General features: G+C 47.2%; 1 protein-coding gene across 3 annotated transcripts in view; it reads right to left on the bottom strand.

The window, feature by feature from the left end:
- Positions 1-252: 252 nt before the first annotated feature.
- Positions 253-25,705, bottom strand: part of LOC119177930 (uncharacterized) — a 69,040-nt gene continuing 43,587 nt past the window's right edge. Inside the window, exons 10-16 of one of the 3 annotated variants that reach the window (XM_075885933.1) lie at positions 24,003-24,082; positions 22,560-22,611; positions 21,492-21,696; positions 20,621-20,846; positions 14,072-14,235; positions 9,374-9,503; positions 253-2,320 (exon numbers count right to left, since the gene is read on the bottom strand). In XM_075885933.1, coding sequence (XP_075742048.1) covers positions 625-2,320; positions 9,374-9,503; positions 14,072-14,235; positions 20,621-20,846; positions 21,492-21,696; positions 22,560-22,611; positions 24,003-24,082 — 2,553 coding nt within the window. In that variant the 3' untranslated portion in view covers positions 253-624. Of the gene's footprint in view, positions 2,321-6,253; positions 6,444-9,373; positions 9,504-14,071; positions 14,236-20,620; positions 20,850-21,491; positions 21,697-22,559; positions 22,612-24,002; positions 24,083-25,705 lie in introns of those variants that run through there. The other 2 variants (XM_075885922.1, XM_075885954.1) reach the window with 2 other exon arrangements.

The following is a 25,705-nucleotide window of genomic DNA, read 5'->3' as shown; positions in this document are numbered from 1 at the left end:
AATCATTGTGCATGAAGCACGCAAACTTTCTTCAAAACCACCTGTCATAGGCTATGCTTGAAAAGAAGTGCCTCAACTGCCTTTTACAATATATCCCTTCGATTTCTTTCAAACTTTCCCGCAACCCGAGGAAGAGAACCGCCAGGATATAGTGAGGCAGGCCGACACAGCGCCTTCGATTTCTTTCAAACTTTCCCGCAACCTGAGGAAGAGAACCGCCAGGATATAGTGAGGCAGGCCGACACAACGCCGCATTTCTAGACACTTTTCATTGTAAAAGTGCTTACCACAGATGCATTAGAACACTAGATCACTGAAGAAGTTCAGCGCACGAACAGGGCCCAAAATGCACATACCGAATTCAGTCCTCGACTCTCCCAGTTCCGTATGCACACTCACTCGTTCAGCTCTGTGTCAAGACCATTCGGCCACACATGCACACACGCACACAAGGAAAGGGCAAACCAACCAACCAAATGCAGACACCGCTGATCCGGAATGTTCACAGTCGGCGAGAGAAGTCTAGAGTGAATGCACCCATGCACATAAACACACGCACACCACATGACGACGTTGAAGAAAGGTGTCTCCTTCTCACAATGCAGGACGATGAGTTCTGTTACGCTACTCTTGTGTGATGTACGACACAATGTCCGTCACACTCTTCAGTTCGTCCTCTTCTCCCCCATCGCCAGCATTCCTTTGCCGCAGAATGTTCGTAATGGTGAAGCCGCCATCTTGCCCTTGTGGGTTTGAACCAGGGGGTGGTGGAGGCCCTGCCCCCCACTGAGGCTGGTCAGGGCCGGGGGGGCCTTCCGAATAGGAACTGCCCGGGGCTGGTGGTGGCGGTGGCTGCTGTGGTGGTGGGGGGTGATGAGGAGGAGGTGGCCCATAGCCACTTTCTTCAGGAGGAGGGGGAGGCCCATAATAAGCGGGCGGCCGATTGTAGTAACCAGGATGAGGGTGCTGGTAGCCTGACGGCGGTGGTGGAGGATGGTGATGTGGGTACCGGTAAGGGCCGGGTGGACCAACAGGAGGATGTGGCGGAGGCCCTCCACCGTAGTAGCCTGGGGGTGGCTGATAGGTGTCGGGAGGCCGGTACTGGTCTCGATACTGGCCTCCCTCCAAGGGCGTCAGATGCCGGCCCCGTCCGTGAGGTGGGAGTGGCGGCGGATGAGGATGCTGAGGAAGAGGAGTGTCAAGGCTCGTGAACTGGGGAGGGCTGGGTGATCCACGTGTGTACGGATCCGCTGAAGTTGGTGCAAGTGGTCTCCCATAGGCACCGTCCATGGGCACACAGTCTCCATATGGGTCCTGATGCCCATACGGTGGCCGTGGTCCCATGAAAGGATATGACGGGCGAACTGGCGGGTAGTGCCCTGGTGGAGGTGCGAGACCCCTACTATTGCCCAGGGGTGGAACTGGTTGTGGCAACGGTTCTTCCGGAAACCCCTTTTCCTCCAGGTCTTCTTCCTCGGGTGGAAAGCCCTTGTTAGAGTCTTCCTCCTCTTCGTCTTCGGGAAAGCCCTTATCGTCACCTGCCAAACGCATCGGGGAAACACTGCGGCGGGTTTCTGGAACTGCAAGAAGGCGTCGACTCAAGTTGGGAGAGCCTTGTATCGCAGCTACAACCGCTGGCCTGGTGCTTGCCTCGCCAAGAGAAGCACTCTCCTGGGGAGGATTAGGCTGCGAGGTAACGGGACAATCAGGAGGCGACTGCTTTGCGGGAGAAGGCTCAGTGCTCGCAGCTGGAGGTTTGTTTCCACCTGCTGCCTCAGCACCGCAAGGTGTTGCTTTCGATGCCTCTTTGCTATTGGATGTAGTTGGTTTAACTTCTGCTGTTTCCTTGACTTTCTCTTCATCACTTTCATCATCAGATCGAATTATGCGGCGGTTCTTGGCGAACTTCCTTTCTCCATCATCCGAGGCAGCATCGCTGCTCTCCTCCTCTTCTTCCTCGCTTTCATCCGTCTCTTCTTCTTCTGAGCTGCTTCGCAGCTGCTTCTTTGGCTTCTGTGGGGCTGGCTTCTTTTTTTCTGGCTTGCTGGTCTCCTTCTGCGGCTTCTTTGTCTTCTTTTCAGAGCTGCTGTCATCTTCCTCGCTGGGACCTTCATCTTCTTCCTCAGAAGAATGTGGCTGCCGCTTAGCTGTTTTTCGCCTGCGGTTGTCGTCAGAGCTCTCCTCCTCAGTGAACTCTGCCTCTTCCTCCTCGGATGTGGAGCTGGCTCGCCAAGTGCGCCTGCCCTTGCCTTTCCGCTTTTTGTTGCAACGCCACTCCTTGTCACTCTCGGAGCTGCTTCTGGCCCGGCGCCGCCTAGAACTGAGTGGTTCACAATAGATCAGATGCGCAGCACATACTTCTTAATAAATATCACTACTTTTCAACTCTATTGATACAATATGCAAAAAAAGAGAAAAAGATACAGTGCAGTCCACTTATAACGATATCGAGAAAACCTAAAAATATGATCGTTATAACCGGTGATCGTTATATCTGGACTGCCGCCAAAAAATCGTCGCCGGACGTACCTTTTGTAGCTCCAGGCTTCATTTCGCTATTTTCACCAATTAATAAATATTGTAGATAGTAGGATGTCAAAAACAAGACTTTATTTCTTACTCCGAAGAACGCATCACGGGTTGGGCACGCCGAAGTAGTCCGAAATCTGCAGTTGCTTCCGCGGAAGTTTCAGCTTCACAACCGCGGTGCGCATAGCTTCCAGCTGCTGCGAAAACTCTGGCGGCATTCCTTTGATGTGCATAAAGTCAATCAGGGAGTCGATAGACATCAGTGCACCTTGTGTCGTCATCGACGGGGTCGTAGAGGCGCTGTCAACCTCCTCATCATTACTGTCGCTGCCGTCGCACAACGCCACCGCCTGTCGCGACAACACATCCGCGACGATTGCCTCGTCGGTGAGTTCATCGCAGAACGAAGCAGCACTGTCTGCCGTCAGGAAGTCCTCAACCGACGCGACACACCCGCTATCTGCATCAACAGTAGCGACGTGCTCCCAGAGCTCCGCCAGATCCGCAGTTTCCGTGCCGGTCTCGCTGTCGCTATCGCTAGACGAGGGAGGCTGGTCCTGGCGCACAAAGCCTGCCTTCTTGAAGCAGTTCTGAATGGTGGTCTGCCTCACCTCGTACCACGCGCCGTAAACGAAGCGCACGGCCTTTAGAAGGCTAATCTTTAGATCAGGGGCATCAGAGGGCCCGCCTGCATTGCCCGACGTACCGGGAGCCGAGCGGTCAATCGTTAACACGAGCCACTCGAGCATGCGTCGCCGGTACAACGCTTTAAAGTTAGCAATCACGCCGGCGTCTAGCGGTTGCAAGCCTGCCGTCGTATTCGGCGGCAGGAACATCAATTCAATTGATGTCAGCTTCGGGCTCACGTTGTGTGCGCTACAGTTATCAAGCAGCAACACCACCTTCCGCCCCTGACTTTCGATGACACTGTCCATCTCGAGCAGCCACTCCTCGAACAAGACACGGGTCATCCAGGCCTTCTTGTTGCTCCTATAGCAGACCGGGATGTGCTGATTCCTGAAGCACACAGGCTTCTTGGATCGCCCGATCACGAAGGACTTGAGCCGATGGCTCCCGTCCATATTCACGCAAAGTAATACGGTTACCCTAACCTTGGAGTGCTTACCGCCGGGACACAGATCGCCCTTCAAAGCATGCGTCTTCGATGGTGTCATTTGAAAGAAAAGGGCAGTCTCATCACAGTTGTAAATGTCTCTGGCTGAGAAGCGCTCCATCAATACGGGCAGGTTGGTCTGGAGCCACTGCTGCTTCGCCTCTGAATCGAGAGAGGCCGCTTCTCCCACCACGTTCTTGTACACAATGCCGTGCCGCTCTTTAAATCTTTGTATCCAGCCGCCGCCGGGTTTGAAATTCGGCCGACCAAGCAGAAAGGCCAAGTTTTTCACCTTTGTGGCAAGTATTGGCCCACTAATCGGCACATTCTGGGCACGGATCGACAAGAACCACTGGTAGAGTGCCTCTTCGACGTCTGCATACAAGGGCTCCCGAACTCTCTTCCGCTCGTCGGCATGGCCACTGGTTCCAGCCTTCAAAAGCGCGGTGCTTCCGGCTTTGAGGACGGTCGAGATCGTCGACTGGGCGAGCTCGTATTTTTTTACGAGGGCGCTCACTTTAAAACCGCGTCGCGAATCCTGCAAAATATTCGACTTTGTCTCAAGCGACACGGCCTTTCGCTTCGTCGGTGCCACAGAGGGTTGTCTCTGCTCCGCTCTAGACGTTGCTCGCGCGATCGCTGAGAAAGAGAGACTGACCGACGGCGGGGTGGGAGCAGTGGGAGGAAGAAAGCACAGCCAGAGGTACACAGCCGGAATGCCAACGAGGCCCCGCCCCGATGCCGCCGCGCCGCTTTGCTTTTCGATTTTTTTTTTTTAAATTCTCTCAGCCTCTCCGCGGTCAACGCGCGGCGAGGCGCAAAACGTGACACAGCTCGCGCCATCTGTAGCGGGTCGCGCCAACTCGCGATGCTCTCCTCGGCTTTTTGAACGGCCGGGACGCACTGCCGGCGCTGTGCTGCAGTGGCGGCAGATACGTACTCGCCTACGCTAACTTTTCGTCTTGTCTCGGCATAGTTCGTTTCAGAGGAACTTATCAATCTAAATGTTACGATTATTCTGAATGAAACATGCCGTCCACGGCAAACTTTTCATCGTTGTATCCGATATGCGGTGGATAACATATCGTTATATATGGTTTTTTTCCCCATAGCCCCAATGCATAAAATGAGACTGTTAAGTCGACCCATCGTTATAACGGATATATCGTTATATGTGGTATCGTTATAAGTGGACTGCACTGTAAAGCGCATGCTGAAGGTAGTACCTGGTACAATCGGAATTCGTAGCAGCCTTTGCAGAGCGAATTCAAGCATATTAAAAAAATTTCGACACATCGAGAGAAATTTTTCAAGGGGTGAGGTGCTACAGTACCCAACTGCACAAAAAATACTGGCTTAAAGGGACACTGATGGCCAAGGACAATTTATGTCGTAGTGAAACCTCAATGTATGACGTCTAAAACGGCAATATTATCAATGATAGAGCCTTACTTATAGAGATATTAAGCTAAATGTATCACATGACGTGCGCCACGAGTGGGACAATTCTGAAATGAATCCGATGATGTGGGAGTGTCTGCCTAGAACTAATCACTAGTAATCAAACTAGCCGCAATAAAAAAAAAACTTTTCATGTATACCAAAAGTTGTAATGAAATGCTGCTTCGCCATTCTTTTTTGATTTATAAAAAAAAATAACCACCTGGCGTTACAATGGAGAATAATGCGAGTAGTTAAAAGATTCAGTTTTTTGGCTGGTTAGGCTAGATAGGTGGTGCTATATAGCAGGGCCCAGTTGAACTAAGCAAGCAGAATCATGGCCTCCGAAATTGCATAAAGTTGTCTAATAGTCGTTGTTGCTACCGTGGCTCCCACTACTTTCGCTCTGCTGATACTGGTGCTGGTGGCTGCGCAGTAAAGGCGTGCAACACTGGGCACACAAATAGTGACGCTAAGCATTTTCTTTCATGCGTGGGTGATTCGAAGTGCGCTAACATGATGCGGACCATTAAAATAGGATTTTATTTCAAAATAAGCACTTCCTTGGCACAAAAATAGCACTACAAGGATTCTGGACCACTATTTCAACAATCAACGTCAACTTAATATTTACTTTTAGTGTCCCTCGAAACTACGATACAATCCTTTTTCACAGAACAGGGACACGAGGGAGGCTAGATAAAGCCTCTTAAGCAAGTGACTAGCAAACACTGTCATTAAGCCCCAAAAAGAACATATGGTAGCTGCACACCACTATGATACTGATCAAAACGGGGATGGCTCGACTCTGAACTTCAAGGTAAAATGCAGAAAAAAGTCTACTAAGGTTAGCCAAAAGTAAATAAGGTTCAATAATCTTCCAGCACATTTCGGAAATTATTTGAAGGGTCTTGACGCTGGCATTTGCACATACTAATGTTTTCCAAGGGCCTCAAAGATGGCAAAGAAAGCTGTACTAATATACTACTCGATGTACTCTGCATGCGACAGATGCCTTTCTTCATCTATGAACATTCGCGAATTCATATTTGACACCTCCTGCAGCACATGGCGGTAAGATTTACACTTTTCAGACCAATCTGAAACTAGCTCAAGTTAAAAGCGTGATTCAACTACCTATATTATAACAGCATAAGACCCAAAACAAACTGAAGGAATAGAACCAGGACAGGAAATACTAGCATAAGATGTGGCATAAAACTTATGAATTTATAGATACTGTAGGTTGAGTGAATAAGAGCAAGATGAGAAACAACTCACGGAAATATCAACAACATGCAGGAAGAAATGCATAAAGAAGCTTTCGCTACTTTTACTTACGCGTGCCACCTTTCGACGCCTGAAACACAACCATAATGCAAGAAGGCAGAAGCTTGTCACATTGGCTGGTGTACTGAGCATGGTGGTCTAATTAGGAACTGTCAACAGCACAGTCATAAATATGCACTTATAATTTTACCCTTGTTTATAAAGTCATTAGCTGCCAGCTGTTACATGATTGTATTCAATATCAGTAGCATACTGTAGCAAGCTACTGTGGTCATCCCACCAGCCCCTTGAATATGGGTTCCGATTTGTATATACCAGTATTGGTTTTCATGCTAAAGCCATACACTTCCTAAAATGTTACCGTATTTTTGCGCGTATAACCCGCCCCTGCATATAATCCGCACCCCCACTTTCAGCTCACTGAGAAAGAAAAAAAAAATCCTCGCGTATTGCCCGCACATTTGATATACAGGAAAGGCTGTACAAAAGCTACTGCTCAAGCAACATAGCACATATGTAGACGGAAAAAGCATTATTTAGCAAGCAGAATACGCTGTCTGCAAGGCCAGTCACAATTCACTCACTGTCGCTGCTCTCGCTAGAGCTATCACTTGAGCCGCAGTCCTCACTATTATGCACAATGTCATCTTCGGTTCCATCCATGTTGTTTGTGATGCAGCATTTCTTGAAACTTTTTCGCACCATCTCACCTGGAATGGCCTTCCATGCCTCGACAATCCACTTGCAGAATAGGGCAATATCAGGTCTTCGGACTCGCCCTGTCGGCGTCAAGTCGTAGCAGCCTTCGGCCATTCACTCTGCGTAATAGCGCTTGACATGCGCTTTGAAGGGCTTGTTAAGCGACACTTCTACAGGCTGCAACATTGACGTCATTCTACCGGGTTTAACAACTAAGTCGGTACCGTTGCGTGAAAGGCGGTCCTTCACTTCCTCAGTTGTGTGGCTGCGGAACGAGTCAAGAACGAGCATGGACCTTTTTGCGAGCATCGCACCGGGCCTCTTCTCCCATACCGTCTTGATCCAGTCTACGAACAAGTCACTGTTCATCTACCTGTTCTCGTGTGCGCGCACCACCACACCGGCAGGCAAATGAACCTTTGGTAGAGTTTTTCTTTTCAAGATGACGTACGGTCGCAGTTGCGTGCCGTTGGCGAGGGCACAAAGCAAGACTGTGATGCGCAGTTTCGTGTTCCCGCCAGTCAGCACGCTTACCGAACTGCTGCCCGTCTTCTCAATCGTTGCGTCCAACGGCATTTCAAAATAAACAGGAGTTTCATCCGCATTGCCGATTTGCGAGAAAATGTAGTTGTGCTGCTTTCGTAGGCCAATTACATATCTCTGGTACTTGAGCAGCTTCTCCTCATAAGAAGCCGGCAAGCGTTGACATATTGTAGTCCGCCGTCTGATTGAGAGCCCTTGCCGCTTCATAAAGCGGTGCAGCCATCCGCGGCTCGCACAAAACTCGTGAGGTAGGCCTAGCTCCCTCGAAAGCCGCCGCGCTTCCACTTGGGCCATCTCGGTCGATACGGCGTGACCCCTGCTTCTCACATCTTCGATGAACTTTACTAGCTCCGCCTCCAGCTCAGGGTAGGCACCGGTCTTGGGGCCACGAAATGACCTACGGTCGCGGTGCGCGGCTTGTAGGCTCTCTTTCTTCTTTCTCCACAGTCGCACGCAGGACTTGTCCACATCGTGCCGTCTTCCCGCTTCGCGATTTCCAAATTCCTCGGCGACGGCGATGATCTTAAGCTTTTGCTGTGCCGTGAAAGCCTGCAGCCGTACGGTACTCATGGTGACAGAACAGATTGACTAAGGTTTGGCGAACGGGTCAATATGTGGAGAACTAGCGGTATCAGCGATGTAAAGAGCGCTCACACTCGGCAACAACATTACAGCACTACCCCTTCTAGTACACTGTAACAGCACCCTGGAAACAACAGAACCGAAATGTATGCCTGCTACCGCATCAAAAAGTAGTACATTATTTTACTGATAATATCTCTATAGGCACTATAACATCTTATTTGTCTTGCTGAAATAAATACTGCTTTATTTATTATGGAACTTACTTTATTTATTATGGAACTTTCTTAGACAGCACCACCTTTTCGGCAAGCCCTTTCCGAAAGTAAACATGACGTCCGTGACGTAGGGACATGTGAAGGGTCACTGAGAGGCCGCGAACGTCCAAAAAATATACTTGTGGTGTGACAGTGAGATTTTACACTGAACAATCGAATTGTCTCTCCCCAAATGTTTTTCTAAATGCTTCAACGGTGCAAGCAAGCGAAACCAAAATCGGCCGCAAGCTACCATGCTACTTGCGGAAACCGCCTCCGTAGCCTTCGCTACACTGTTAAGGGGCTTCACAGCACAACACGCATTGCTGTGAAGCAGCACTACAGAAAAAACCCCGCGTATTATCCGCACCTCCACTTTGCCACTGAAATTTTTGTGTTTTTGGTGCGGGTTATACGCACGAAAATATGGTATGAAAGTATGCACAGTCAAGCCACATGTCGTCTCACACAACCTTCGTTATATGTGAAGATTTGTTATACAGGCACAGTTGCACTCAATATGACTTGCAACACAGTGGCCGCAATCAAAGGCACTGCAAACCTACACATTCACACCAACGAATGTTAACAGCTTTAGAAAACAGCAGCAGTTGAAATGGCATTATTTTCACTAATTGCTCTCTACGCCAGTGCTGCCAAGCAGTCCTGGCACCACATTGAACATGGGCGGCTTGTTGCAGCTTATATTGGTTGCGCCAGCACATTCACTGCACCGCTTTAATAACATGCACATTTTTCATTTACATTGTTGTCAATGATAATTCGTCATAATTGTGGCCGCTTTATCACGGTCCCACTGTGTTTGCTTTGAAAACGTGCACAGATTGATGACAATCTTTGGAAGCCATTAACGTTAAGTTCGTTGCGCTTTCCGACGGTGGTGTGTTTCGTCACTCACCTGCTCTTTTTCACTACGGGAGCAGCCTCTTCATCGTCCGAAGAGAGCTCCCGGTAGTTGACTTGCTTGGTAGCTGCACGCCTGGTGCCATAGCCACCATCGCTGTCCGACTCGTAGTCATCATCCATCACTGGCAACGATTAGAATCATTCCATAAGCACAGATCAAAACCGTGATAGTCAGCGTACATGACGGTCGAATGGTTCTAGAAGACTAGTCATTTTGTCGAAAGGATAATGCGCTCGAGGTACGAAAGCATTTGCTGCAACGAGGACATTTAGGTAGTGCAAGTTGCTACACCACACGATTCTGTGGAAGAATAAAACTGTAACTGGCACTCCTGCAGCGCTACTACAGGTGGCTATTTGTAGTAAACCGATTTGTTGTTTCTGCCCTGCATCCAATGACACAAACACGGGGGCGGATGACAAGATGTCATTTTCTTTCGCAGCCTGCAGCGCTGCACTTGCTGAGCATATTCGATTGCAACATACCACAGTTGACTCTCATTAAACGAAACCTGAAAGGACCGGGAAAATCTGTTCCCTTCAACAGGAGTTTCATGAACTGAGAGGTGAATTGGGGGCGGTATGCAGAGATGAAACCAATCATATCAGAGACATTTGTTCCATTTAAGCAGTGTAGGGGTGCTGACACCCCCCCTGTAAAGTTGTCTGCACTGCGTGGCGCACGTGTCTCGCCCCAAGGCTTTATTTCGGTGGTGACCACCGCCGGGCGATAGATGGCATTGTGTTCGCTTTGAGTACCACTGTTGGTAGAGTGGTAGCGCCGGCGGTGGCCCCTGGTGGAAGGCAGGCCTTGGTGGTGGGCGAGAGTTGAGCGAGCCTGTTCTGCGCGTGGTGGCTGCCGCGAACGGTTGTCTGTAGCGTGGGTCCCCGGTGCTCGGCACAGCGGGCTTCGCGCCGGGGTCCCACATGGAAAGTCAGGCGTTGGCGACGCCGCCTTGGGTATGTGTTAGTGTGTTGTGTGTGTTTATCATGTTATTGTGTGTTTAGTGTGTCACTGCATTATGTTGTTTGTATGGTAGCGTGTTAGTTAAAATTGATGTAACATTCGGCGGACGATATCGTCGTCTAAATTAGTTAATAAATGTATGTATGTTGTGTGCTTTGTACCGACCGCGTCTGCTATGTCCGTTCACTCCAAGAGCGTGGCGTGCGCTCGCCTCGCCGAGACCCCACAGCAGCAGTTTGGTTAATCACATTTACAGTTACTAATAGTCCACCGTATAAACTATTCATAAAGGAAAGAGCTATAAACTTAAGGGCTCACTTTTTTTGTAAGACACAATATTAATGAAAACTAATACACAATCATGCAAAGGAAATACAGGGGTTGTTAGAAGTAATTCTAATGTAAATGTGAAGAAAAAAAGTGGACGAAAAGATGACTAGCCACCAGCAGGGACTGAGCCTGTGGCCTTCGAATAACATGCCTGATGCTCTACCAACTGAGCTACAATGGCGGCTAATCCGCAATCCACTTTATGTGGTATATATGTGCACTTAAACGTGGGAGCGTCAATCAAGCCACCTATTGCTATTACAGAGAGTGTGGAACAAGCTTTATCTGCCTGTTTGGTGTCACATAGCATGTGATCTTATTACAAGCTGGCAACGGACCAATAATTTCTCACGCACTACCTGAAGGCATCAAGTCTGCCAGAACGAGACCCTCGCTATGAATGAAGAAAAAAAGTAAACTTAAGGGCTCATTTTCTTTGTCAGACAATAATAATGAGGAATAACAGGCAATGATGATTGTTGGATTGATTGATTTGTGGGGCTTAACATCCCAAAACCACGCTATGATTATGAGAGACGCCGTAGTGGAGGGCTCCGGAAATTTCGACCATCTGGGGTTCTTTAACGTGCACCCAAATCTAAGCACACAGGCCTACAACATTTTTGCCTCCATTGTAAATGCAGCCGCTGCAGCCGGGATCCCGCAACCTGCAGGTCAGCAGCAGCCGAGTACCTTAGCCACTAGGCCACCGTGGTGGGGCAGGCAATGAAGCCAACGAAAGTAGAGGGCATGTCATTAGGAGAAACTGTCATGTAAATGTGAAGAGAGAAGAAAGAAAAGTGGAAGAAAAGATAACTTGCCAAGAGCGGGGACCAAACCTGCGACCTTCCAATAACGCATCTGGTGCTCCACTACTGAGCTACGGTGGCAGTCAGGGTACTTGCGTCGAAGCATCATTGTCTGTTAGTTCTTATTAATATAAGCTATTCAGACATTCGAAAAGGGAGCATAACAGGAGAGCACTGCAGGGCAACACAAATGAGCTCAGCCATGTGTCGTTTATGTGCTGATGGTTGTAGACAGTGAGCACAAAGGTGGCCGGCACTCATTTTCCAGGCACTCTGTGGCAGGTGCAATGGCTAGGCAAACAGAGATGGCTGGTAGCTTAGAGTGCACCATCTTCCTGGTCACACAGGTATTGATGGTTGCTTCAACTCAATTTCAGTGATGCGAGAGGGAACTGATGTGACTTCTGTTGACAAAGGTGGCCCCTAAGTACAACAAATTTTGACTGAATTAACTGCTGCAGCAAGGCTTAGGATTTAGGGGGGGGGAGGGGGCTTTTCCTAGTGACTAGCAATGCATGAACATAAGTATACATTACTGGTCACTCCGACCCCCTAACCTTGGACAAACTAATAAAACTTAAGGCACTGTACTGGTTGGCAGTTCACAGAGATTTAACTCATGAGATGTCTTAAAAGTTGAATGTGTGTGCAGCTACAGCGCTGTCCACTAATGACGATTTTGCAAGTTTTTTGCAGTCCAAATACAATCAGCTTGCTGAGAGCTTCTGAGCAGTTCCAATTACATGAAAACTCAAGAGATTTTTAAATTACTGAGGCTACACTGATTGATTTCTCCGGTTTAACGTCCCAAAACCACCATATGATTATGAGAGATGCCGTAGCAGAGGGCTCCGAAAATTTCGACCAACTGGGGTTTTTTAATGCGTACTCAAATCTGAGTACACGAGCCTACATTTCCGCCCCTATCGGAAATGCAGCTACCACAGCTGGGATTCGATCCCGCGACCTGCGGGTCAGCAGCCAAGTATCTTAGCTTACTGACATGTTTTGGCCGCAAATAACACAAACACAAAGTAAAGAAACCCTCAACAACAAGCACAAGCGGCACTTCCAACTAAAGTAGACCGGGCGCAAATCCATACTTACCGTATTTACTTGATTCTACCGCGTCCTTGATTGTAATGCGCACCCGATTTCCACGACGAAAAAAAGAAAATTAAGACATCGATTGCAACGCGCACCCAGTTTTCTCGCCGGCCCACACGATCACACCACTCGAAAAAACGACTCCTTTCGGGAGCGTCTTCCATTTAAATATGATGTACGGGGGGAAGCTTGTGCCCATCTGACGTGTAACAGAGCATTGCCGTCACTGTAGTTTTACCGTGGACCGACGTCAGTACGCGAACTTGCTTCGCCCCCTTCTTCTCAACGGTTGCGGTGCCAGGCATATCGAAGTAAAGAGGCGCCTGATCGGCATTCCCAATTTGCCCAAGCAGGTAGCCATTGTTGTGCCTCAAGTTAAGGACGAACCTGTGAAAACTGTGAAGCTTTTCATCGTACTCCTCCGCAGAACTTTTCGCATATGCCCGTTCACTTTCGGAAGGAAAATCCTTTCCTCTTCATAAAGTTAGTTAGCCAGCACCTGCTCGCTTTAAACTGACTCCGCATTAGACCTTTTTCTAAGGCTAACTGCATAGCCCGCACTTGGAGCACTTCTGTCGTCACGGGCCGCTGTGCCGCTCGCTGCTCAAGCACATACTCGCCGAGCAGCTCTTCAATTTGCGGAAACCGACCCTGCTGTGGTCCACTGAAACTTGCCTTTGCGTGAAGCTTTGCTGTCGACTATCTTCTGCTTTTGTTTCTGCCAGTCTCGCACGCACGTTTCAAAAACTCCGAACGACCGCGATGCAGCCCGATTTCCGTCCGTTTCTGTACACGCGATGACTTCCCTTTTAAAAGCGGCATCGTAGTGCACTCGAGTTTTGGAGTCGGCCCTTCCATGCCGTCGATGCTAATGCACTACAAGATGACGAACTCCTCAGCACACGTACGAAGTGCTGCACATGGGAAACACATAGGCAGAAATGACCGACGCGTGTAGGTGGCCACCATTTTGAAAATGCCGATGGCAATAGAATAATCGTATTCATTTTTTTTTTTTCGTACTCGTTTCTAACGCGCATGTGATTTATGAACTCGCTTAACCGGAAAAAAGGTGCGCGTTAGATTCGAGTAATTACGTTAAGTAACAACATACAGACATGCGCAGTCTTCACACAGAAGCGCATGTCTGTATGTTGTTACTTAAGTCTGGATTTGCGCCCGGTCTACTTTAGTTGGAAGTGCCGCTTGTGCTTGTCGTTGAGCGTTTCTTTACTTTGTGTTTGTGTTATTTGTGGCCAAAGCATGTCAGTAAGCAAGTACCAACTAGGCCAACAATCAGTATTGTTACAAGTACCTTAGCCGCTAGACCACCGTGGTTGGGCACTGAGGCTACACTGTATTATGAAAATGTCCCAATGGCTATACAGTGAAAATTTTAAATTTAGTTTGCTTTCTTCTAAACTCCCTACACAAAACACTGGACAGCTGTACATGATAGGAGAGCACGGTGACTTACCGAAGTCATCTCGACGATAGCCAGAGCGGGTAGTCTTCCCTTTTTTGCGGGAAGGAGCAGCCCCACCACGACGTCGACACCTCGAGCTCGCTTGCCAGTCCGAGCCCGATGATGGGGGGCCGTCACTCATCGCACTTGACGCGCTTGCTTCTGATTGGCTTGCACTGGTGGGCACAAGAAAAATGGGACTATGTTATTGGTACTGGGATACTTCCTACCAGAGGGATGTTGACAGCTGCAGTAGACAATGTTACAAAACTCCATGTCCGTTCATACTGTTTATTGCATAGTCTTTTCTCCCCATTTCCTCTTCTAAAGACAGATTCACACTCTTTCAACCTCCCCCATGCCTATCGTTGGCATAGTTACCCAACAAGAATGACGCTACCCATGAGTTGGCACCCAGGAGTTGCACACCAGGAAAAGGACACAGCACATTGCAGATGCATGAAGTGAAGGAGGAAACGGTTTACTAACCAACGTAAATGTCTGAAAACTTATAACCTTTTGGTTTTGTGACTCCAGCCTTCACTTTTGTTACTTGAGGCCATCTTTCTGAGCATAGTAAGTCTTTTCAGGATAGCTGCCATGGCTGAGCCCCGGCTGTGATTCTTTTCTACGTGTAATTTCCAAGTCAAGGGGAAGCTTTGCTTGATGGGATGCTGTCAAATACCCTGCCGACTAGGCCTAACAAGCACGAACAGCCTCATCTGTAGTGATTACAGGTAACTTGCTGTTTGGCACTGAGTCAACAAAACAGATTTCAGTGGCCACAATTGGAAAATGAAGGAATCACATTGAGAATGAAAGAGAAGACAAGCATGGCATGTGCAACACTCTGTTGGTAAAGACTTGGTTCTAGGTTTTGACATAGCATGTGCTCTACTGGAGCAGTAGTTGTTCTATCTGATGGCATATCAATGCAACTTAAGTTTTCACATATCACAGCATCAACAGCAGCGGAGCTCAAAGCGCTACAAGGTGCAGCCAAGTACATACTTCGGAAGCCATCTAATCAATGGGCCGTCTTTTGCGACTCAAGGTCAGTCATACTAACACTACAGTTTGCATTATGGCATGGACTACGCGAGCAACTGGTGAATGAAGTAAGACAATACAATCAAGCACACGAGAATGGACATGATAAACATTTCAACGACTGTCGAGCCATTGGGGAACTATCGGTGCCGATGAAGCTCCACGATCGACTCATGAAAAAGACCTGCGAATCCCCACGCCAATCTCTAAAATAGACGCGGCGCGAGAACTGCCGTCGCTTACTCATCACGTCACACTCCTACAATGGAATACGCAGAGTTTCTCCAACTCAGGCACATGTTCTATCAAGCCTTACTTACAACTCTGCTTTCTATTTAGACTATCCGGACGAGATGAAACTTTCTTGTGTCGCATGTGGTTGGGAGTGGCATTTATGAACGCACGCTCTAATCTCATAGGAATGGCTCACAGTGAGGCATGCAACTCATGTGACTGTGAGGAGACGATTGAGCACATTTTGTGCCACAGCCCATCTTATCAGACTAAATGACCTGTTCTTGGAGTCAAACTACACCGTCACAGAGCAAGAATGCCTCGCAGTCTTCGCAGTGCAGTGCTTCTGGTCCTACCTGTACAGACGCCCCTTTACCATCGTGACAGGTCATCATTCGCTCTGCTGGTTGGTCAATCTGCGTGACCCAGCTGGTCGACTAGCGCATTGGGCACTCCGTCTGCAGGAATACGACTTTACGGTTTCCTATAAAAGTGGTCGTCGTCAGGCTGATGCAGATTGTATTTCGCGACTACCACTATCAACGGACTGTGATGCGGGCAACTTCAACACTTACATCGCATCATTGGACCTGCCATTTCCTGATACCAATGCCTTCAAGACTGAGCAGCAAAGGGACCGCACCACACAGCAGCTCCATCCTACCGAGTCAAGAACATGAGCGACTCGCTTCAGCATCCGCGACGGGATACAAAAAGAACTACCCTACGACCAGCTCACGATATCTACTCGTGGTTCCGAAGAGTCATCGCATTTCCGTCTTGCAGGCTATGCATGATTATTCAACGTCCGGCCATCTAGGCACAGTGAAAACATTTTGCCAATTTCAAGAAAGGTTTTACTGGCCAAAAATGCGCCAGACGACGGAACAGTAAGTCTCTAGTTGCAACGAGTGTCAACGTCGCAAGCGCCCTTATCAGTTCTCCTCCAGGGCGACTACATCCTGTTTCACCCCCTAGAACTCCATTCGAGCAAGTTGGAATCGACCTTCTAGGGCTCTTTCCGCGGTCTTCTAATGGCAATCGCCTGATAGTCGTATGCACCGATCATTTGACACGGTACTGCAAGACAGCTGCTATACCATCGGCGACTGCAGCTGAGGTGTGTTTATTCATGCTGCATTTTGTGGTTTTATGACATGGACCTTCTAAAATTGTTATTAGTGATCATGGGGGACAATTCACTGCAGACGGGATGGCAGAGATGCTTCGTCTATGAGCTTCAAGCTTTCGGCACTTCACGCCATATCATCCCCAAACAAACGGCCTGAAGGAACAAACTAACAGAACTCATAAATATGCTATGTACGTCCCACAAGAACTGGGACGGCGTGCTACCTTTCATCACTTATGCATTTAAAGACTACTGGCTACAGTCCGTTCTTTCTTCTGTATGCTCGGCCGCCTCGACATACCCTCAATACCGTCTTGCCGTTTTTGGACCACTATGATTCCGGTATATCTGAGATCGTCTGCCGTGCAGAAGCAGCCCAACGTCTTGCTTATCTGCGCACTCTGGCTTCACAAGATCGCTTGAAGGCACGCTTTGACTGTCAACGTTAACACATGACGTATAATCGCGGAGACTTCGTGTTGTTGTACACACCAACTAGAAAACGCGCGTTGTGTGAAAAACTGCTAGCGCACTATGCGGGACCTTATGTTGTTCTAGACTGTAAAAGCGATTTAACTTACCACGTAGTGCGTCTTCATTCAAATGGCCGACGGTCTGCAAAGATTGAACTTGCCCATATAGCACATGTTTGAAGCGCTTTATTCCCAGAGAAACCCTTTAACTAGCCCGGTGGGCTTCGTCTGCGCGGAGGGAAATGTTACTGCATATGTGATTTGAGTATGAGCCTCTGGGTAGCGAGGAACAAGGAGATTAAGAAAAGAGGACGTTTGGTTAGAGAGAAAGGCCTCCGGTGCGTGACACCTTCGAGTCTACCAATACGTCACACTAGAATAAACCCTTTCTTACAGGTAACAATATATTATGGAGAAGGCTTGGAGGAATACAAAACTCAACAAAACACAAAATCTTTTTTTTTTTTTCAAATCACGGTTTTTCAACCCACATCTCCCCTTAAACATTTCAATTGCATACTTCAACACTTTGATATGTGCGGCTGATTGGTCTACATGCATTGCATGTGTGTAGCCTTTGAAAAATGTTTCAGCTTGAGTGCGAATATTCATGACTGGCAACAAACATTACAAGTCACGTGTGCGAATATTCCAAGTTTGTATTCATAATAATCGTATTCGATGACACGTATTCGAAAAGTTTCGAACGTTCAATTTTTTCGAAAATTCCATGGCATATCTTACTGAAAAGAACCTCCGATGTTGCGCGCTTACGACAAGTGCATCAACCTATGCAGTGATTACTGGGACTTCGGCGCGAATGCTATGATGTCTGCACGGAAATACACTGGCGCGTGATGACGGTTACCGATGAACGTGCCAGCACATCATCGCGAAAAATCTACCATCGATAAACATCTTGAAGAATCTAAATTATGAAGTGCCTGCTCGGCAGTACGTACGTGTGGGTTAACACTTCAGCACCGCTACCGCTCGTGTAAGCATAGTGTAAGTGTACAGAACGAGATTCTGCTCGTAGCCGCGCCCTTGTGAGCGGGATTGCTTTATTAAAACGTGTATCACTCGTACAAAAGAAGGCTACTTGCCGTCGCTGCACTGGCCCGACAAAATACTCATCACACCTTTGCCCATTCCGGTGCTGATCGAGCAAAACGTCACTGCACAAGGCCAAATACACGCGCACGTTACAGCGAGCGGAGCTAACAGAGTGAGCTTAGTAGCAAGGCGATGCACTGCTGCAACTAGCTAGGGACGCCTGGCTCGACGATATGGCAGGTAAGGCACATCATGTAAAGCCACGCTGGTTTTCTCTTTATGATCGCCGCAAAACTTACACACACGCACTGGTGAAAGCTTGACGAGCTGCCCGTCAGCTCTGCCGCTCTGTCAGTAACGTCAGCATGTATTCCCTGTGCTGTAGTGCCCAAATGCTTTGATGGTAGCGCATCATCATGCGAATGAGCCGAAGCGTTTTTCCACGCAATGGCAAACAAAGGCCACGTACTTTCGTTGACGTTAGCATGGTGTCATCACATATATTTCTCTGTTGCTAACGGCGGCGCACCTAAGGTGAAGGAAACTTGAGCCAGTTACTGCGTAGTTACACAACATTCCCAACAGCACCTTGCATTCCCCGACAAAGACAGGCCCTCAAGCCGAAACATTGTAAGAAATAGACATTTTTCTCACATTCATCTGTCGTTCCTCAATGCGCGCACGCACACACACACACACACACACACACACACACACACACACACACACACACACACACACACACACACACACACATATATATATATAATGCCACGTTTCATTTCCCAAGTTTTCGTTATCGTCCCAAAACACCACACGATTCTCAGCGCAAACCGCGCCTGCAGTTTTCGAGAAGGTTCCGGACTGTAGTAGATCATTTCGATAAGATCACCCCCACTGTGCGAACCGTACAGATTGTTCTGGAACCTACGCCACCGCCAGCGATAACGCTAGAACATTCGATGGCATGAGTATAAATGCCGACGCGCTTCGCCGCTTGTCAGTTGTTGATCGAAGGCCAACGCTCCGTTCGCCGCTATCAGTCCGAGACAGCTATCTGTGCGAGACTGCTGCTGTAATGGGACTTTCCGTTTACCGGGCACAGGTTCGCCCAAATAAACAGTTAAATCCCAACACGAAGTCTCCTGTCTTCGGCCACGTCACGACCCCGTGACATCTGGTGGAGGTGCTGGGTAGTTCATGTACCGGACGCCCCCGTCAAGCCGTGAACCCAGCCCACGTTGCGGAGAAGACACTGACACCATCCAGGAGCAGCGAACAAGCCGCCGACAGCAAGGGCTCCCACCGGAGTCCGGGCTTCTACAAAACTGCAGGCGCGGTTTGCGCTGAGAATCGTGTGGTGTTTTGGGACGATAACGAAAACTTTGGAAATGGAACGTGGCAATATATATATATATAGTTTAATGGGCCAGTCTGTCTTCGTGACTATATGCGATATACCACAACGGGAGCACTGTCAACAAGGATAAATATATATATTTTCCAACAGTTTCGGGGGGGGGGGGGGGGGGGGGGGTCCTCCCTTTATCAGAGGATGAGTTAGACAAAAAAAAACTCATCATCTGACGAAGGGAGGACGCCTCCCTATACTGTTGGGAAATATATATATTTATCCTTGCTGGCAACGCTCCGATTGCGTTGTGTGTGTGTGTGTATATATGTATACATGCGCATTATTCGAAGGTCGCAGGATCGGTTCCTGCCCACGGCAAGTTATCTTTTCATCCACTTTTCTTTCTTCTCATTTACCTTACAATTTGGTTTAATAACCTTCCCTATACTTTCCTTGGCATTATTGTCTGTTAGATTTCATTAGTATAGTGTCAAAACACAGAAAAACGAGCCCTTAAGTATAGTCGTCTTTCCCTTATTCATTAACGAGGGTCTCGTACTGGAGGACTTGGTGCCTTAGGTTGTATACGAGAGACTATTGGTCAGATGCCAGCTCGTAATAAGTTCACGTGCTATGTGACGCCACACAGGCTCATAAAAGAGTGTGCCACACTCGCCGCCATGGCTACAGATGGCACTGACTGCCACTCCCACGTTTAAATTCACATATATATCCAATAAAGTGGCTGGGGGGATAGCCGCCGTCATAGCTCAGTAGTAGAGCATCGAACACATTATTCGAAGGTTGCAGGTTTGGTTCTTGCTCACGGCAAGTTCTCTTTTCACCCACTTTTCTTTTTTCACATTTACCTTACAATTCCGTCTAATAACCTCTCTTATACTTTCATTATTATAGCGTCAAAACACGGAAAAACGAGCCCTTAAGTATACACTTCTTTCCCTTAAAAAAAAAATATAATATATATATATATATATATATATATATATATATATATATATATATATATATATATATATATATATATATAGATACACACACACACGCGCGAGAGAGATAGAGGGAGAGAATGCAGAAGACAAATTTTGAGTGCCCTGCACCCTCCAGGAATATGAAATATGAAAGCTCTCCACCTATGGTTCAAATGGGCACTGCCATGTGGTCAAAAGTTATAAGAGTGAGCCATGTTCTAATTATTTGGTTGTGTTCACTTTCACCTACTGTACGCAAAAGCAAAAACCCACCTAGAGCCCTGGTACTCATCAGTCTCGTCGTCACCCTCCTCCTCAGAGGTGAAGTCTAGGCTGGTCAGCTTCCGAGCCCTCTTTCTCTTCTTGCCGCCCGTGGCCGCCCGCTTCTCCTCGTCTTCGTAGTCTTCGTCGTCCTTGCCCTCCTCCTCTTCTTCGTCTTCGTCATCCGGGCCCAGAAGGTTGGACATGTCTTTGCCCCGGCTCACTCCTGGAGCACGGACTGCTGCGGGAACAGATGCAAAAAAAAAAAAAAAAACAAAAAAAAAAAAAACACCATGAACGGGCTATTGAAAGCAGTAAAGGACCGTGAACATTCACTGAAGAATAAGGATGGTCTGGAGAACATGCAGACGGCATTCACAACTCATGACAGGCAACCTCTGATAGTCCCCAAAGTGAAATGTGCACAATCACCACGTACTGCCAGTACTCGCACTGGTGGTTGAAACCTGAAGGATAAGAACTTGAGAAAAAGTTGAACAACAATGGTGTGCTCTGGAATATGAAATGATAAGTGTAGCATTATGAAAATGGAAGACAGTGGCGTTTATTAGAAAACAAACAGGGCGAGCCCATGATCCCAATTCACATTAGGCAATAAAATGAACCTCAGGCGTCCTGAGATGCACGTGCTTGTCAACAACTCTTTTAGAGGAAAATCAAAGGTGGAAGCACACTGCCTGAGATGTCCGCCGTGGAAAAACAATGCAAACATCACAATAATGAAACAATTCAGTAGCAGAAGCCAATCTTCGACGGTGCTTATGCGAGAGGCGTCTCGTGAATAGAGACGAAAATAATTTAGAGGCGAGGACAGCTACACACATTCTTTTGCGAACTTCACAATAAAGAAGAATGAGCCTACCTTTGGCACACTCTTCAGCAGCCACAATGTCTGGCTGCACAGCCTGAAAGATCATCTCGTCGTACTCCTTGAACCGGTAGCTGATGGCCTTGCGCTTGCGCGATGATCGCTTGGTCAGCAGCATGTGCTTGCGGCTGTCTTCATCCTCTTCATCATCCTCTTCATAATCTTCCTCTGCTGCAGACACTTCTTCCTCTTTTTTCTCCTAAAGGTTAAAGAAAAAAAAAAGAAACGGAAAGGAAGACACCCTTGGTATTCAATACCAAACATTCTGCAGGAGAAAGGAATAGCTGCTCTTACGTAAATATAATTTTGAACTCCTTCATTATAATGTAGTAATGTTACAGCCTACTCAACGTTTCACTTTTGCTGATGTCATTCTGAAACCCTGGTGCTTAGTGAAAACGCGAGTGCCCTTTTCCGTGCTTGTCTTACACAGGTGGCAATGAATCGTTTTAATTTTACAGGGACATCAGAGTAAAACAAGGTTTTCCTTGCCTTAATAGATCGCTCTTTTCTAACACCTCAAGCACAATTATTCTTGCGAGAAGATGCTTGGAAAGCGAGAAAAAGTAAAATAGGAAAACATGAAAGGCAACACAGGATTGAGGTTCCTGTACTTGATGTCAGACTTTGGCGATATCTACTAAGGCCTACGATATGATGTGTCAATAAAAATGAATTGTATTGCAAGGGAGCCAGGAATCCAACGTAGCAAGCTTCAGGCAGTTTAACTAAGCCAACACAGCCCAAATATGGGTACTTTGAAATCTGTGATGTCACAGTAACATGCAATTCACATCTTCAAATATTACTTGTAAGTTTTCGTACTTACGAATAACAGCTATAGAATCTAAAGATAGAGCCAAATATGACATTAAATGATTTAATATTCGAAAGTGTAGAATACTCACGCAGCCCCTGCATGCACAGATGTGACAAACTTTCTGAACACGGCTAAAGGTTAGCCCAGTACTCACACATTGCATAATGAATTGGCACGAAAGCCCATGCCAGTAACGCAAGTTGCACGTGAGAGTCACAAGAACTGCACTCCGTCAAACTCACCGGTTTCAGCACGTTATCCAGACTGATGCCGACGTAGGCCAGCCTTTGCTTTCTGCACAGAGGGGATAACAAACACATTTGTCCCACTATCCACAATAACAGTGGGTAAACAACACAGCTATTGACGCAGTGCACCAACTACACTCAATGATTTTGGTATTTCAACTTTGCAAATCTCTACACACTGCGGCTGTCAACCTGCATGCAGCAGCGTGTGCCACTTATTTCGGGGACAATTTCACATAATTAAATAAAGATGTACTCAAAACAAAACAACAATTTATACAGGCTAATAGTTAATTAACCCACTCACTTAAAGTGATACAGAATAACTAACTACCATTGCACTAGCAGTGTCGCACCAATAAAACAGACTGCTTCCTTGCAGTCAGTTAAATGACGTAGCAATAAAATCCTCAATCACCCAGTTTTGAAAGCAAAGTTACCTATGACCCCATCTCATATCTCAGCTCATTTAGATAATCGCCAAAAGGTCCATGTCATTAGCTGGCACCCGAACATTTTCAATGATTCCTTTGTCCAAAGCACGTCCAACAACTGGAAACGCCTGCCCTCTGGTTTGCATTTCAGATCACAACTTGTTTTCTTCCACCACGTAGAATTACTTACTTTATGACACGTCAAGTGTATATTGTATGCCATGCCTATATACAGTCGAACCCGGATAAGTCCAACTCGAAAGCCATCGTGATATAGTTCGATACACTCAAACCTTATTACAAAAAAGCTGGATCTTACACAAAAATGAGTTCATTATATCCGAAAATTCCTTATAGCTGTTCATTTCTAACACTATATTGATTGGCAGACTAGTTTTCATTTTCTTTGTTATAACCAATATTTTGTTATGCCATGGTTCATTATATCAAGGTGTGAGTGTATATCCATAATGAGAGTATATCCACAATTCAAAATACGAAATACGCTTATTTAGAGCTTGAATCAAAGCAAACTCAAAACAGTTTTCAGAAATCATAACAAGCGCTAACTTGACAATTTGCTCACAGTATGATAAAAAACACTGTGCTAACATCTTTTGCAAGTTAGTGCACATTATTTTATACGAAAATAGCTTGTGAACTTCTCTTGCTTGTTGCCCACCACCAAATTCCAGTCATCCTCAATATGATTGAAACTTTGAAAATAAGCAAATCCAGCTTCTTCGGCCTCAGCAGCGTTGATTGACGCTGAATGCCGATGCAAGCTCAGTAGTGCAGTACAAGATTGGTTAGCAGTAGTAGCGAGACGCTTTTATCTTATGGGTAGTGTCCGACTTGAAGACACCATAACGTTGACAAGTAAAGTATCAAATATTAGTTAAAATCATAATGGCAGTTACCCCACCAGTTCTAATGCCCACCACTTGCAGTCATAACAGAAACGAACCAAAGAGAAATTTAAAGTAAAATCAGATCCAGTCACCTCAGCTCTTCCCGGTCCCTCTTTTTGGACAGAGTGTCGTAGAGCTTCAGTTCCTCCATCAACTTCTCACACAGCTTCCTCTGTGGTTAGAAGGAGAGCGGCATAAGACATCATGCACCACTGATCAGCTGCTGCGGCTGTAAGCATACTAAATATGCACTATAATCGGTCTCCCTTCAGAAAAGCAGCAGTAGCCTAGCGTTGAATATGCAATACCATTCAATCAGGTAAAATCTCTGTTAGATAATGAATGAAATGTCTGTACTTACCCTATTTACTCACATCATAGGTGCACCCAGCATAAAACTTCAGCATAAAACCATCATTCATCCCTGGGCTGTGTGTACGGTGCGTGTCGTCAACGTCGTACAGTTTTTTGTTATACCATCTTGCTCTCATGACCTTATCCTCGGTTGGGATTTCTTATCACGTCATGAAGCTATCATCGATTGTTCCTGTGGCGAAGTGTCCCTTGTGCCAACATGTGAATTTCCACCACCCGACCGGTCTCCTCGGCTCTGCAAACTCATCGCTGACGACGACATCACCTTGCCTCTGGAAGCTTCGGTCCCTATAAGCCTTTCATGGGTGGCGCAACCTGACGCCACAGTGGTGTTTACGCCATCTCCGGTTTTTACTGAACGCAAGGGCATCGTTCTCCCATTTGCCGTTCTTACAATTGCGTCTGGTTTAACCGTAATGCTGGTTACCAACCGCTGCAACTACCCCATTGGCTTACTTCGTGGTGAAACCGTAGGATATGTGCAACCTGTCGACCATATCGATGATATTATTCCCGACGAAACGCCATGTCACACTGCCGCAATCACTCATGCGTCTGAGCCATCAAGTTCGTCAGCCTTCGACAATGCTATTGACGCAGACCTTCCCCTCTCGCATCGCCGTCAACTTGTTGCTCTCCTTGACAAGTTTCGCTCTTCTTTCGACTTTCAAGAACCTGCTTTGGGCCGCACCACGACTATCACTCATCGACTATCACTCATACTATTGACACCGGCTCACATTCGCCTCTGCGACAGCGTCCTTACCGCGTTTCCACCGAAGAGCCCCACGTCATTACGGAGCAAGTAGATGACATGCTTAAACGTGGAGTCACACAGCCTTCTCAAAGCGCTTGGTCATAACTTGTGGTTTTGGTAAAGAAAAAAGATGGCACTGTTGATTTTGCGTGGACTATCGCCGCTTAAACAAGATTACGAAGAAAGATGTCTACCCGCTACCACGAATAGACGATGCTCTTGACTGTTTACAAGGCGCCGAGTACTTTACATCCTTAGATCTGCGTTCTGGGTATTGGCAGGTGCCAATGGCTGAATGTGATCGCCCTAAAACAGCCTTTGTAACGCCGGAAGGCCTATATGAGCTCAAAGTCATGCCATTTGGGCTCTGCAACGCACCTGCCACATTTGAGCGCATGATCGATACTATCTTGCGTGCCCATAAGTGGAAAACTTGCTTGTGTTACCTGGACGACATCGTAGTCTTTTCATCTGATTTCCCGACACATCTTGTTCGCCTCCACGAGATTCTGATGTGTCTAACTTCTGCAGGCCTACAACTTAACTCCAAGAAATGCCACTTCGCAGCACGAAAACTAACCATCTTGGGACATGTCATCACAAGAGACGGTGTTCTTCCGGATCCCGATAAGCTTCGAGCTGTCGCTGACTTCCTGTTGCCCA

The sequence above is a fragment of the Rhipicephalus microplus genome, chromosome 1 (genome assembly GCF_043290135.1).
Source record: "Rhipicephalus microplus isolate Deutch F79 chromosome 1, USDA_Rmic, whole genome shotgun sequence".
Lineage (NCBI taxonomy): Eukaryota > Metazoa > Arthropoda > Arachnida > Ixodida > Ixodidae > Rhipicephalus > Rhipicephalus microplus.
This window is presented reverse-complemented; position numbering and strand designations above follow the sequence as displayed.